The 16,488-nt window shown below is 38.4% G+C and overlaps 1 protein-coding gene across 3 annotated transcripts in view; it reads left to right on the top strand.

Moving 5' to 3' along the window:
* Window positions 1–16,488, top strand: part of LOC136432680 (serine/threonine-protein kinase SIK3-like) — a 57,415-nt gene that overhangs the window by 30,378 nt on the left and 10,549 nt on the right. For 2 of the 3 annotated variants that reach the window (XM_066424129.1, XM_066424131.1), the window contains exons 2-10: window positions 6,841–6,957; window positions 7,832–7,895; window positions 8,425–8,586; window positions 12,661–12,785; window positions 13,615–13,738; window positions 14,286–14,515; window positions 14,962–15,204; window positions 15,594–15,712; window positions 16,038–16,206. In XM_066424129.1, coding sequence (XP_066280226.1) covers window positions 6,841–6,957; window positions 7,832–7,895; window positions 8,425–8,586; window positions 12,661–12,785; window positions 13,615–13,738; window positions 14,286–14,515; window positions 14,962–15,204; window positions 15,594–15,712; window positions 16,038–16,206 — 1,353 coding nt within the window. The remainder of the gene's footprint in view (window positions 1–6,840; window positions 6,958–7,831; window positions 7,896–8,424; window positions 8,587–12,660; window positions 12,786–13,614; window positions 13,739–14,285; window positions 14,516–14,961; window positions 15,205–15,593; window positions 15,713–16,037; window positions 16,207–16,488) is intronic. The other variant, XM_066424130.1, reaches the window with a different exon arrangement.

Here is a 16,488-nt window from a genome sequence, read left to right as displayed (position 1 = left end):
AGTAGTAGTTGTGATGCCCTACTTTTATCTCTTATGATTATATACTATTACTAGTACTGTGACATGCATTTAAGTTCGCAGTGGTTTTATTCCCTCTTTTTGTGGTGACTTCTTCACCGCAAACTCAAAACCACTCCAAGAATTTTTGTTCTGCCTTCTGCCCCCTACCCCCTTGTCTAAGCGCTACATGTACTTACAGTAACTGACTGTACATTGTATAGTCATTATGATGTTGTGTTGGAGGCAATCGCAGACATGCCAGCTAACCCAAATGATTCATAAATCAGTAACTGTTTAGTTTCTACATGAAATCTCAAGTATTCTTCTGCAAATGGCAGGTTGCAGGTGGGTATTTTTAACTTTGTCATGGCATCAGGGTTAAGTAATTTGTCTGGAATTGCTTAAGTGTTTTGTTCCCACCAGTGTGCTGGTTTATACTAATAGGTTGTTTTCACTTGAGTGTGTGGGGTCAATATCCTCTTACTTAAAGACTGAGCTAAGATAAACCCCAGAACACTTGCTCGTTCCTCAAGGTTTCCAAGAAAGCTGCAAGGCTTAAGAATGTACCCAAACATTGTACATGTACTTTGCCATTGACCTCTACAGTAAGAGTCAGGCTCAATCAAAGCTCCTGTTGCCGCTTACTTGAGTTTATCTTATGAAAGAATGTAGCCTGGGGTGAGGTATCTTATTGCATGTTATTGTACCTGAAATATTCTTAAAACCCAAAGTTTTTTTTAAAGGTTTTCGTTATCCTCTTGCTGTATTGTTTTGATGGGCCTGGTTTATATTGAGTTTCTCAAGACCGTGATTTTCTAATGCAATAGATTTAGGAACCCTTCTTTTTTTTATGATTGAATTTAGCAATTCAGGACCAGATTGTAACAGCTGCGAAACATCATCTCGCTTATAATGCTACCATGGTGCATGGTGTAATGAATATAGAGAGAACTTATAATGTGACACTTAAAGTGTGGACACACGTACTGCTGTCTTTGCCGTTGTTAGCGAATGTAGCAGATTTCCGAGAAGTCGTTCTCATACAAGGTTGTGCAGCATTAACCTCAGCACCAAGGTCAGGAACATGATGTAGACCTCACAAGGCTGTAGAATTCAAGATGAGCTATTTATTACATAAGGATGGAAACATTCTTATCTGAGCAAGGGCAAGGTATTAAGGGATATCAGGTTATAGCTCTAAGGATTTATTTGAAGCTGTATTTGTTTTTGTATAAGATCCGACAGAGTTTAGGGAAAGGACATTGAGATTTGCCAAATATCCTCTTCCTGTTTCTGTTGTCACACTGGTATTTTCCTACTAGACACTGGACTCAAAAGACTCACCTGAAATCGCACATATTTTTAGATAGATTAAAGTACCAACAACTTGGAATTTACAAACAATCCATTCTTGGTATCATGAATTATAGAATCCGATAGATTATGTAAGTAGCAGTGTATAATAGCCTAATTTGCTGTGTCTTGCAAATATTTGCAGTTGTTGGTCCATAGAACCTAATTCACCTTATTATGATTAACAGAGATATGTACTACATTGTATGATGATGATTATGATAGACCTTATCAGGCCGAGGATAGGAATACCAGTTTGGGTATTTGTAGAAAAAACGTCTATTTTGCAAGTAAAATGTAACTTGGAATTTTGCAGGTAACAGAAAAAAGTACTTTGAGCCCATAGACATTCTGTTAACCATGTAATACTTCGGTTTGTTTTTCCAAGCTATATAAATTCAGATTTGGTGCCAAGCATATTTTATCGCCAATTGCATGCTTACACCCAGGCTTATTCAAAATGATAATTTATAGTAATAATATTCCTAATTCCTGGAAAACAGGAAGGGTATGAAAGCTTCCAACCACTCGGGATTTTATCATAATTTCTCTGTCTATATCAAGTGATGTTTAGTGTATGCCATGTATATTCTTTTTATCTAATGGGATTTCATAACTAAACTGTATTGTGGCATTGGCATACATGTACATTGTGCTGTTACAAATGCTTGATTTTGTTGTTGTTTTTTTCGTTAAATTTCATTTTTGCATTCATAGATTGTGCATGCTTGGCATAAGGACAAAGCAAAGAATTGTGGGGACGGGAAGAGAAACCAAGAAATTTTGACATCATACATTCATAATCATAGCTGGAAAAAATTGGAACAGGAAAATAAAAAGTAAAAATGAAAATAAGAATAAGGTGTTGACTTGACAAGACACATGTACATTGTCCATTAATTGTCAGTGTCATACTCTACACGCATCGTCTTTGCACTATATGACAATTCAGGTTATGCAAAGACTAGGGGTAACAGACCGTTCGGTGTAATATGACCAGCTGCTGCCGCGCCGCGTGCCTGCGAAGCTGGTGTGTTACGCCTAATGGCGGTTATACCGGCTATATAGATACAGATATAGATACAGACAATATTACAATAAATCAAGTTATGCAAATGTGAAAGAATAGAATTAGAATTTAGAAAATGAACCCTTAAAGAGAAAGTCTTAGAATCAAAATATTATCCAATGTGATGTCTCCTAAAGAGAACGAAGTCTTAGAATCAAAATATTATCCAACGTGATGTCTCCTAAATTCCTTCATCCTTTGAACACAAGAATAGTAAAACGGGATGCTGCCCCCTGGGCCCCTTTTGAATGTCAATGCCAAGTTTAAGACGCAGGGCCATAAAGCATTCTCTTTGAAAATGCATGCTGTCTATGCATGCTGAGTATCCAGGAGCATTAAGTTCTAGACAGGCTTTAGTCCAGAAGGCCATCATCACCTCCCATGTACATCTACAAGGTCACCACAACGTGTCCCGCCATCTTGCTTTTATGTTTTTGGTAAAGAGCAACATTGTTTTGCATAAAAAACGTCTTTACAATATTCCGTTGAAACCTAGCATCATATTCACAATTTAACATAGACTATTTATTTTTTTTTAGATTACTTGGCTTAACTATGTTTTTTGTTTTAAGTCATTGGTATATGGATTAATTCAGAGCGGATGAAGGATTATAAAGGATAAATGCCAGGGGGGGGTGTTAAGCAGGGGATTATGATGCACACTTCAAATGGCATGGAAAGGTGGACTGTTTTGTGTAGTGAATAGCGTCTTGAGTTTTTTTCCCTCATGCTTTTATACATGTAATTTGTAACCATCAAGGTCAACTAAGTACAGACAAGTGCGCCATAGTGAATACTCAACAGCCGAAGCAAATGTTATGGTTTGTCCCCCCCCCCCCAAATGTGTTGACAGCTTGACATTAAATAGGCAGCAGTTACATTTTTCTCACCCCCCCCCCATCAACATTCCCATCATGCATCACACATGGGTTTGTATGGCGGGAAACTATTCAGTTACTGGATTATAAATGGTTCATTTCCTTGTTAACCTGTGATGAGATTTAACAAAATTTGGTTAGATTTGTATTGAAAATGTGGTCTTGTAGAAATCGAAAATAACACCTGCTTCCGCTGTTGACTCAGTACCACTACCACTAGTCGTCACGCGTTCCGGTCAGTATCGTACTTGACGTCATGAGCGCAATGAAAAATTAATGTCATCACTATTTGCATCTGACCTTAACGCAGTGATAGCTTGAGGTTTTCAACCTGTACTAATATTACACGATTACGTTAAGTCATGATCATGTCAACATGTAGTATGACGTTATGAACGTGATAAAAAATTAATGGTGTGACTATTTGTGTCTGACCTTTAGCTTGCATGATTTTTTTTTTTAGTTTGTGGTTTGCATTAATATTCATTCCACAAGTATTCAGCCAGCATCTTACATTACATTTTTGTACATGATGTCATGAACATTTTGAAAAATTAATCAGTGTTACTTTTCGTGTTCCTCTAAGCAGATGTTGTATAGTTATTGAGCAACTGTGAGGTTCAGTGTACACTGTAACTGTACGTTGTGATATATAGATGCTACATATTATGTACATTGTACATGTCACAGTTCTATACAGTGTACAGTCTGTTCACTTTTGTAATTAAATAGTAATTTTCTATGTAGCTATACAGGTGTTGGATTCATTGGTTGGCCTTTGGCAAAATTATGTTTTTGTTACATAATCTTACCTTCGCCAAGAAGGTGATGTTTCGGTGTTGTTTGTGGGTTTATTGATGGCATATAACTCAAGAATTCGAAGTTGTGACTGGATCCTTATAATGCTCATTATGTCTGTAGGTATTGGCAAAACAAAGGACAAATTGGGCCTCCTGGTAGCTTTTCTTGTTCAGAACTAATCATGAGTTGATTGGGGTCCAGTCAGGGACATGTAGCTTTTTAGTGAATGTCAATTGCACCCTCTAGCAGCTGTCCTTGGAACTGCAGGCTTATAAAATCTTAAACTCTGAAACATGATAGCTCAAGAAGGGATGAATAGATTTTAACTCATTGAAAACACTGAGTTAAACAGTACTGAAGACACATATTAAGCATAATTCATGTTATGGAACGTAATGTATTAATGATTAATGTCCCTGTCGGAAGAAATCACTGAACATTGAACCTAAACAGGAAGCTTCCAACGCCAAGGTCGCCTGAAATGCCTTGAGATACATGTATACCTGTGTTTTGTAGTAAACAATCTTCTTTTGTTACCTTCAAGTTGGTGGTATGTCTGACATTGTAGACAAAGTTCTCCCATGCCTATACTGTGTCACTCTGTAATACATGTATGTAGCACAAAAGTAAGATATCTCTAAGTATGAGTCAGGGCATTTTTGTCTTTTCTGGGTATCTACATTTTTTCCAGTTCCATCAATATAATTGTATTTCCAGTTAAATAGGTGTGATACTAGAAAGACGTACTACATGTTGCAGAAATGCATGTAATAAGACTGATCCTTACATCTGCTTGGAAACTACAAAAAAATAGGATTGTGCGCCATGATGTTGTGGTACAGGCACAGGTACAACAGTTTAGGTACAAGACCTAAATCTGTATGTTATAATTCGTAGCTACAAGTTTTCCTAATTTTCTAGAGCAAAATTGTCATCTTTGAGATGAGATTTATATATCTTCAGTCTAAGAAGGGGAATCCGCACACTTACATGTAGTGTTTTAGTTTATTCAGATACAGGGTGATGGTCAGGCCCCAAGCTGTACTGAAACAATTTTACAGATAGAGGTACATTTGTATAGACTAGGTGTAACGTTGGGTAACCTAAATTCGCGGGGTACTTAAATTCGCGATTTTTCGAAAACGGCGTATTTAGGGATATGTGCTGCATGCAAAATCAGTTATAACGCCAGCAATGCAAAGCAGATAGACTAACGTATTCAGAACACTGGATAAAAAGCTTCGATAACCATGCATTAGAAGTTGGCGACGTCAAAAACTCTCCGTCCCTTATTGACAGAGCCTGGGGGCTTCGTGGGAGAATCACCCAGCACGGTTGTTCGCTGGTTTATAAGACAAATGTCACATCTCCTGCCTTAGCTAAACACAATTATTTATAAGACAACTTATTACAATCTCTTTTGCTAACCTGCAACTGGATTCTAAGTGTGATCAATCATCAAAACTCCTCTCTGTTGCTACAACCTACGGCACGTATATTTTCCCGCCGCCATATTGTTAACCAGACTCCTGTTGTCAAGCAGACGACAAAGGTTTGTGAGGAACACTTTTTTGTCTAAATGCTGCGTGTGATAGTGGACTGAGGAAGATATTTTCCTCAAAGTTTGCTCCTAACACAACAAGGAACACATGGACATAGTAGTATTACCATTGCTACGGCATCCAGCTACACTTGCCATGAATAATGTAACGTTACACGTTGCCCGATGATGACGATGGGCCGACTTTGAGTGAAGTTCTACCGACTCAACACACGGGTTGTTCCCGAACTGGCCTGATGTGTGCGGTACGGCCGTTTTTTCGTGTATTTTTTTACTTGGACACGTCTATATCCATAGCACTCTCCTCAAGCCAAGGATGGAACGAATAGCTGCTGTATAAAATGTGATTAGCGGTAAGATATTCAAGACGAATCTTCTCTCCCGAATTAATGTGCCCCCCTGTCCGACAGCACCGTTATTGTGCGTGCGGCGGACGGTAGTTTCAAGTTGAAATATTATGGTGTCAGCACGACTAGAGACAAAATCTACCATATATATGATTAGTGCAAAGATAGTACATGATACTGACAGAATTATAGAAAAAAAGGATGGTTTATTGTTCTGCTAGATTGATTTCAGTCAACCATTATCGGAAAAATCCCGAATTTATGTTACCCAACGTTACCCATGCACATCCCAGCACAAAAGGTACATGTTGTAGGATAGAAGGTATAGAACTAAGCCAATTACTGACCAGTACAATTGTAATGAAATCAATATCTCTGCTTTCTGAAGGTCAAATCACTACCAAGACTTTACCCTTGATGAGGTTGGCCCCACTAACAATAACACAGGCATTCGTCAAGCCTCCCGTACATAATTTATGCAAATTTGCTTGACCCTTAAACTATTAAAAGGCCATTTTTTTAAATTTGTGAAAACCATGATGTATTAGATATTATGATTCTTGTGTATGTTTAATTTTCATTTGCTTATTGAATTTTTTTGAGATTCTTGTTACAGCATGTATTTGATTAGATTACTGTATTATAATTTATAGTTCAATCATTGATTGTTGCCTCTCTTGAAGTTAGGTTGGAAGATATTTTTACCAGTCTTTGTTAGATGTAGATTTATGTTCATGACGAATGAAAAGCTTATGAATGAATATAGATATGACTCAAAATTGAAGATTATTATTTTTTAATTAACAAAAAATCTTTTCTCTTCCATCACAGGTTGCTATCAAAATTATAGACAAGACACACCTGGATGAAGATAACTTGAAGAAAATTTTTCGTGAGATCGAGATCATGAAGCAAGTCAAGCACCCCCACATTATTAGATTATACCAGGTGAGTTGGCAATCTTCACACGAAAACTAGGACATCATCAGTGTCTGAAGTTGTTCAGAAAGGAAGGAGGGTTTTCATCTTATTTGATCATATTCCCTTCCACACACACCCACGACATATATGTACTTGCATATTTCATCCAAATTGAATATAAGTTTGGTAAATGTAGATGTTGAATTTGTACCTGTATGAAAAAAAACATCCTTTTAGGAAATGTTGTTGTGATGTCTTAACTATTTCTAATCTATGAAAATGAGCTGACTGTTTAGATTAGAATGAATCAATGATAGCAATAATACTTTTCAGTTATGAGTAATGCATTGTGTCGCCACATCATATGAATTAGACTATTCAGGCCTCCATAAGAATAGCTAGCTTCAACTGGACAGGTATGGCTGCCATGCTAAAATCTTGCAAACAAAAGAGATTTCTAAGGTCTCTAATGATCTTATTAACTTCTATACTCTCTCATTTGTGCTACAAGAGTCAAGTGATTTTCATTGTACAGTCGTTCAGCATTTTCATGTGACGACTTAGTTTTTCAAAAGATGGAATTTTGGTAATTGTATTGATGTCAAACCTTTTGAAGCTGATCACCCTTTGAGTCTGTGGATAAATGCAAAAATGATCAGCTATTAGTTCTCACTGTTGTTATACAAGTCATGTAATAAGGACACTACGGTAGAGTATTATTCAATTACATTTTCCATAGATTCAAATGTAGCTTGAAATAATGTATAGTATGTAGATTTAAAGTTGTCTTTTTAGCTAGTATCCCATGCCGAATGGCGGTTTTACTATAGAGATATAGAAATACAAAAAGGATTCAGATATTTATCTTCAGAATCTTGATTGATTGTTTTGCTGTTTACAGGTTTATGAGACAGGAAGAATGATATATTTGGTAACAGAGTATGCAAGTGGTGGAGAAATATTTGGTGAGTACTAAAACCTCCATGCATGATTTTAGATCCTATTAACATATCTGTATTTATCTTACAGTATTACTGAATTATTGTGATATCTTCCAATACCTCAGATACAATAATATGAAGTTGTGAAATGTTTCTTCCACCAAGTCATAATTTCACAAACAAAAGATATAGATATTGGCAATGGCTGTTGGTCCTTGCCAAGTTTGAACGGTAGGTTTTTAAAAAAAATTGCAGGTAGTTTATTTCTGGTCAGAAGGGGTAAAGGAAGTACATTGTATTCCCACTAGAAACAAGATAGTTATACTAATATCATAGTGGTAAAACCACATATCTGTGGTGTGATGATTTCAGGAGAGAGCTTACTGTGAAAACTGAAAACGTAAAACCACTGCCAATTACTGTGCATCATTATTCCTAGGTGGTATCACTTCTTCGGGATTCGGAGGAACCCCTCCTTTGACTAACTCCGGTCTTTTGTAAGTCTTGCCGTTTACTCCAAGATGCTAATACGTTATCACACTTTTTTTTTCAGATCACCTGGTGGCCCATGGATGGATGGAAGAAAAGGAAGCCAGAAAAAAGTTCAAACAGATTTTAACTGCTGTTCACTACTGCCACAAGAATAACATTGTACATAGAGACCTGAAGGCAGAGAATCTTCTCTTAGATGCCAATCTAAATATCAAGCTAGCTGGTAAGTGGGAAAATGTACATATTGTACACAATCATGTAGAAGGGCTCGAAATCATTATCATCAATTTGGACCAAGAGTTCCTGTGTTCCGTAAGATTTTTACCTCATTGAAAAATGAAGCATTGTTTTGGTCTGTGTCTTTGTTTGTCCTGGTGTGTGTCTGTAAATATCTGAGTATCTAAGCATGACAGGATGTGAGGCAGAAGATGGTGTAACTGGAGACTGGCAGGATGGGAAGGTTGGTTTAACCAGAGTCCAAAGTTGGTTCTGCAGGGTGGCAGGAAAATGCATACTGACAGAATTAGCAAGAAATTCAAAATTGTGAATAAACAAGAAATTAAAAATGTTACCCTATATATTTCAAGGAGGTACATGTATGAGAGCTTTGATTTCTTTGTTTGTTTTTAAAGTCCATGACTTGTATACCCCCAAAGCCCTGGTCATTGTAATTTTTCTCTTGGCCTCCAAAATTGTGGGCTCGAAAGAATCATCATTCTGCAATCTGCAATTGGCAGGAAAAGGGTATTAACTAAAAACATTCAGCGTTTTGTGACTCATAAGATGACTCACGAACACTTAATCTAATCAAGTCCATCTAAAAGTCATGTTGTAGAATTATAGGACTTATGGCTTATGATATGTCGATAAAGGTTAGACATCCAATCTAATATGATCATAACACAACACAAAAGTTACTAAATTTGCAAGCAACTGAATATATTTTGTAAACGGTCACAGATGTTTCAGTTAGCACCCATTATCTTTTGTCAGTGACTGATAAAAAAGTCCAACAGGTATTTGATAAAGTAATCTTGCCGAAAGCTTCCATATTGCAGATAGTTCTGGCAGCTTGCTATGATATTGCATTTAGTAACAGAAAACCTGTGTATGTAAGGTTTAGAAAGGGTTTAAGACAATACTGAAGTATCATTTTGTGGCATACTTTGAAACGTACTTCACTATTCAGGGTGCGAAATACTTTTTTGAGCCAGGTTGCCCATGTTGCAACCAAGGGCAAATGCTAGGTTGCACATCCAAATTTCAGGTTGCTCCAGCAACATTCACCGATTTCTTCAAATCAAGCTTGTATGTAGCGTATAATACTACTAACATTTCAAAATATATATTAGATAGTATTGTGTTCCCATTGACTTAACAACATCTTGTTTACCTGAGGGCAGTGTGTTTTTGTCTTTTTCAGCTCAAATTTCACGATCTATGAAGGGTTTTGGATGGTTTAAAACGAAAAAGTGTTGATTTCTTTATTTCAATTGAAGATTTACCGAATTTTATGAGAGTGACACTGTGTTTTTGTGAGCTTCCAGGGCTCCGATTGAAATCTTTGGCTCAAAATATAAGGTTGCACACTGCGCTACCTGGGTTTGGAATTAACTTGCACCAACCGAAATCTTGTTGCACTGTGCAACATGCAACCAGGAATTTCACACCCTGCTATTATCTGCAGAAATTTTCTTACACGAAGCAGTCAATGCTTTATCCCCATTTTGAGTGCAACGTGTTGAGATTGAAGCCAACTTAACTTCATTATGTTTTATGACTTGTGTACTTGATAAAGTCACTTGATCATAATCACCGTAAAACAAGCAATTAAACAGTTATCAAACAGAGTGCCCAGGCAATTAGGAAATGTTAATGAGTTACTCTCAGCTGTGCCTGGGAGATGGTTGATAGTGTTTGCCATGATAGAGAAATTATTACACAGTTATGTGTGCTAAGTCAGACCTTTTGCAAGTGTTGTCAGGCTTTAACTTTAAGTTAGGGTTGCATAATATACAGTGTACATGTAAGTGTTTTCAGCATGCTAGTCTTACAACATGTTTAATTTTGAATCTACGCTTAAAGTACTGTAACAGTAACTTTGCTAGTCAACTAAAAATCTTCAGTGACCAGTAGTGCAAGATCCTAAAAGCCTCTGTCATCATAAATTCTCTGTCATTATAAAATCAAATTGCCTGGCTAAATCACGCTTCAATCAGCCCCTGACAGCGAAAGATTATGTAACACTGGCTATAATTGCATGGTTGCCCCACACTATGAAAAACAAATGCCATTTAAGTTCTTATATGAGCTGCCCTTTCTTCTTCATTGTTTGGTAGAGAATATCGTCGTCATCTGGCAATGAGATGTGCCTACATTCTGTAGCTTCTTAGATCGGGATTAATTTTGGTATTAGTAGGTCATCGACCCCATGTGTAACCTTTTTGCCGCAGTGTCCGAAAGGGATACCGTAATCCTGCAATAAGTCACGCGTACATTCTGGAAGGATCTGGGGTCGGGATTAATTTTGGTATTAGTAGCTTGTTGACCCCACACATAACCTTTCCACTGCAGCGTATAAAAGGAACATCGTCATCCGGTATTAAGACATGCATATGTTTGACAACGTTATATAAGTTGATCGTTGACTCCGCATGTGGGTACATGTAGGAAGCTTAGGGGTCGTTGCACTCTTCCCTTTAATGATTGTGGCACGATCTTTATCCCGGAATAGAAACTGTAGTTTGCTTAGGGCTGACTATCCGTGTTCACTTCCTCATTAAGGTGGAGAAATATTTTTTGTGTCCACTTCAGTCCAGAGACGTGAGTCACGAGTTCTGAATATTGGATTGTGCAGTTAATAATATTAAGGATTTGTGAAAATGTGTCTAATATGAGGTATTACTATCCGCAGATATCTAGGTAGGGAATATTTATTATAGTTATTATTATTCTATTAGAATTACTAGCAGCTTAATAAATCCTAGCAGATCTTTTTTGTTTAGGTCAGTCTTCTTCTGATATGTTTTAAAATGTCAGGTTCTTAAAATTTAAAGCAAGGCACGTCACAAACCATTGCTTAGATCAGAGTTTCCACACCGCCAAATATGATAGCACTCATTTCTTTTTCATCATCACCATGTGTGTGATATTGAACCTGTGTGAAAGCATTACGCTACCATCCAACCTTGAACAAGGCAGAGAAATCAATAGAAAGTACATGACATCAAACAACTAATCAAGGGTAGAGTGTTTCAAAGTGCTTGTAGATCGGAACAATGCTTTGAGCAGTCAATGGAGGTACATAATTATGTAACCGTCTTTCCAGGAACTAAGGTAACACAATCTAGCGTCTTTAGTTTCCAACACACCGTAGCACGACATAAAGTCTGCTTCTGAGGTACATAAAAAGTAGATACTATTAGACAATATGCGGCCTTGGGTTCCTCAGATGGCTGTCTTCATCCAATCTCCTTCCTGCAAACCAACTTAGGATAATATTTCATGTACAAAGTGGAATAACCAAAGGGAAGACTGGCACAATATATTGTGCAAGCAAAGGGGAGTCCGGGTGTTGAGTGCTCACAAACAGCACGTGATTCATGGCTAGATTACCACCTCAGTTGGACAAACAGCACATCATTCGTGGCCAGATTACCACCTCAGGTTGATGTCTGGGAGGGTGTTGACACAGGCTCCCCTGTCTGTCTGCATCCACATTACAGCGTCTGCACACACAGACCAGACCTGCCACGACCCCAGACCTAAATAAACTTGGAATAGAGATGTCAAGACTTGGACTGGGTCCCTGTTCTCTATTCTGTGCAGTACTCATACACTGTGCTGTTGGAAGAGCTGCGGTAATGGGCTATGCCAAGTTGTAGTAATGATTGAAATGCTTTAAAAGTTGCAGTTGGTGCTGGTATTGGAATTATACTGTCAATCAATGCCTCTACTTTTATGCTAGCCAGGCATGGACACAATCTAAATTGAAAGAAAATGTTTTGCTAAAACAAGACTTACTTCCTCCCAATCTGTCCCTGAAATGCCTAAGATGAATGGTTCCACCAATGTTTGGTCCTTGCAAGGACATAATATTAGGAAGATGATATATAATATTAATGTCGGACTTCTCAGTCATTGCAGGCTCAGGCAATCACGAAAAAATCATGAAAAAAATGGAAAGTATTTCTTGCCCTGATGTGTTTTATTACGTTTAGATAAATCTACATGAGACCCAAAATGTTTCTCTCCTTGAACTGACCTTGTTGCATTTTTTTTTCTTTTACTCTTGCAGACTTTGGCTTTAGTAATCACTTCACTCCAGGCCATCCATTAAAAACGTGGTGCGGCAGTCCTCCATACGCCGCGCCGGAGCTGTTTGAGGGCAAGGAATACATGGGCCCAGAAGTGGACATCTGGGTAGGACTGATAAGCACATAGTGCTGCATGTTCATGTTTATTAGCATCCAATAACTAAAGGCTTCATGTACATACAGTGTGGGGTGGTTCATAGCTTATACATGTGTAGCTAGTATTGTAGTTATAAATGAATCGTATCATATTGTATTATGATATGCTGGTTTATTGTAAAGTGTGGTCCGAATGTGATTGAATTTTGGACGTCTCTTCATCATGGATTCTTTGGAATATACACGCCGTGTTCTTAATGCTCGACATATTTATTTACCTTTCGTTCCACTGCCTTGCTAAAGAGAATTTGATATATTTCATTCTATTACTAGTAATATATCACTATTATCAGTCAATAGATAAATCTAATTGTATTCTCAGGGGGGACAATCAATGCACAGTTAATGTTAGATTAGATCTTAGAAACTGTTGTGTATAAGTTAAGTTAGTGATAAAAGGCTTGTTAAAATTATTGTTGGGTATGAAGTTGTGGAAGACCTTATGGAAGTCCCTGAAATTGATAACATGGAACTTATTTTGTGAATAGGCGTTTAGCAAATAGTGATAAAGAGTGAGAGTAATGTTTAGTAAATAAGTAGACAGTGAAAATCACTACAGCAGCAATAACAAAAGTGCATGGTGTGTAATGCTGTTCTAATGCTGAAGGTGTTGATGCTACAGTAACTATAGTCTGGCATTAGTGCCGACTGCCATGATAATTTCACAGTAACCAATCCAGCATCAATCCAGCACTACACACCAGTTTGGCATTTAGAGGAGGCCATCTTACAAATGCTTATTTGATATATGTTGATTGATTCGTTTGTTTGGCGTACAGAGTCTCGGGGTGGTGTTGTACGTCTTAGTATGTGGAGCCCTTCCATTCGATGGGAGCACGCTGCAGAATCTCAGGGCAAGGGTGCTGGCCGGGAAATTCCGCATTCCTTTCTTCATGTCAACAGGTGGGTGGTGTGATATGTCCCTACATTAAATGAACATCTTATTATAAACCATATAGAACAGACTCATGTTTTCGAATCCGCATATCAAGACTTCACAAAATTTATCAGGACAACTGCCTTTATCAGGATGTACATGTATATGAATACTGCTGTTAATGAAACGTTGGCAGATGAGAAAATAATGGTTGTGTTAAAAGGAGTTTTCTTTCCAAATTAATGACTTAACAACACTGTTCATAGAGCAGTGTATACCTGTTATAGTACAGTATGGCAGTTGACTAGCATATCTCCAAGCTTAAATCTACCTATATGTCACCAATAAATTACAGGTTTTAAAGCTGGATTCCTAACTGTTCTAACTTATAAAACCAGCATTCTTAGACAATGTATGTACAATATCTTGTCTGGAACTTCACCTGTACAACGAGCCTGACTCATGATTCATGTGTATTTTATTATCTTCCCTTCTAGTCTTTCAGTGAGCTAAATGGTTTTGAGATTTTTTTGCCATTGTCTAATCACTAGTAGCTCTCTTCCCCTCCTTCAGAATGTGAGAAACTAATAAAGGGCATGCTGGTCCTGGACCCCAAGAAGAGACTGACGGTGCAGCAGATCTGTAAGCACGAGTGGATGGTGATGGACGAACAGGACGTAGAGTTCCAGAGACTCATCCACAACTACAGCGACGAGGAGCTGGAGCCCAACAGCGAGTACATCAGCGCACAGGTGCTGCAACACCTTAGTAACCTGAACATCGACAGGGAGCTCGTGCTACAGGTGGGTCACAAACTGTCAATCTTTAGATATTTCTGGTGGAGCTATTTTCTTGGTTTTTCTCAGTGCCGTCTTCACCACCAAATCATGGCACTGCGTTTCCATTGTATTACATCTACTATAGTACAATAACTGTAACCTTGCCTCTCCTACCGTGACGCTGAGTCCCAGAAATACATGTAGAGGAATGTACAGAACTGGTACAGTATGTAAATAAGAATTGTCCAGAATTAGATTTAAGGCAAAACCAGGTAAGTCATGACCTGTTGATAAAAAAGAGAGAGCATCATCAGTAGCAGATGATAATGTAAGGTATTACGTTGGGTTTAATGTGATTTTGCATTATTGAAATCGCAATAGGAATCTTTGTTGACTTGAAAGATGTAATGCAAAGATATGGAGCAAACTGTAAATACTAACTGCCCCATTAAATTCCTCCCCCCCCCCAGTCGGTAAAGAACAAGCGTTACGACGACCACAGTGCAATCTACCATCTTCTGTACGACAAGTTCAAGAAGAACCCCAAGTTGATGAAGGCGAGCCTGCTGACGGACCCCGCCCTCCTGACGCAGTACAACAACACGGCCATGGCCCTCCCGCAGCAGATGTTCGAGGAGAGCGGCGTGGGGCAGCTGACGGTCCCCGGAGCCAACCTCCCACACATGCAAATTAACAGTCACCAGCTGAGACAGGTGCGTGGGGGTTCATTCTTGGCGACACCTCAGGAGTGGAGCCTATTGTATTTGTTAAGGCCTATCTTGCTGATATTCTAAGACAGTCACATTCAGATTAACACTCACCAGCTGAGACAGGTGCGTGGGGGTTACATTCTTGGCGACGCCTCAGGAGTGGAGCCTATAATTGTGTTTCTAAGGGCTGATCTTGCTGATATACTAACTTTAAAATTAAAGACTTTTCTCGCAAAAGTTAATGGCATATTGAATTTGTAACATTATGTCACAGATAGCTGTGCTGTGTGTATCATTGGTGTATTGAAGACTCAATACAGAGACCTTTACATTTGTTTCTGAAGTCTTGTCAAACTAATATCAAACAAACATATTGATTCTTCACTTCCCAGCAGGTTGACCTTGGAGGAGAAGGAGACCAGATGGAGAGTGACACGGAGGAGCCATCCCCAGAGGCGCTGGCCAGATACCTGTCCATGAGAAGACATACCCTGGGTGTGGCTGATCCAAGGTACTCTTTGATAAGACAACATTTTTTTTGCAGTGAAAGCTATGTGCTAAGTTCATGATACATGTCCCAGTCCATACAACTGTGGTTGCACCAATTGTACCAATCTAAGTATCAACTTGTCAGACGTTTTTACAAAGTCCTTTTTGCATTCAGGAAATGTAATACGTTTTTTTAAACTACTTGATAAGCAACTTTGAAATTCTCTCTTATCTATTTCATCCAGTTTTTCTTTTAAGTTTATGTAATCCTAAACCTTGAGCGACTTTTGAGCCTTGTTTAGTGCTTAATTGAAAATCTTCCTGAGTTGACTCTTGATCTTCCTCAGAACGGAGATCCCTGCGGAGCTGGCTGCCAAACTGAAGCAGCCCAACCCCACGCTGCCCCAGCAGCAGCAGGCCTTCACACACGTGATTCCCAACGTCACGGTCGGACAGACTGCCGTACCCAACATTCCTCAGGCCCTGGCACAACCCAACCAGACTGTCCACTACAAGGTACGTGTGCTGTTCAAAACTGTGATAACTGTTGCTTAATTGTACGTTTTCTCCTGACAGTTGTTTTTGGTTAGAGGCTTTTTTTCTGACCACGTTGAACTCTGCAATCATTCATGTTCCATTGGGTTACTACTTTCAATTGTGTAACAGTGCTGCAAACTCATAAATTGTGCCACAGAATTTAAGTAACCTAAACTTAAAGGAATTTACTGTTAACAGTTGTAACTCAAGTTTGATCTTTTGCTTCCTGTCTTGTACAGTAAGATCCCACTAACTAGTCTC

Source organism: Branchiostoma lanceolatum, chromosome 4 (genome assembly GCF_035083965.1).
Source record: "Branchiostoma lanceolatum isolate klBraLanc5 chromosome 4, klBraLanc5.hap2, whole genome shotgun sequence".
NCBI lineage: Eukaryota > Metazoa > Chordata > Leptocardii > Amphioxiformes > Branchiostomatidae > Branchiostoma > Branchiostoma lanceolatum.
This window is presented reverse-complemented; position numbering and strand designations above follow the sequence as displayed.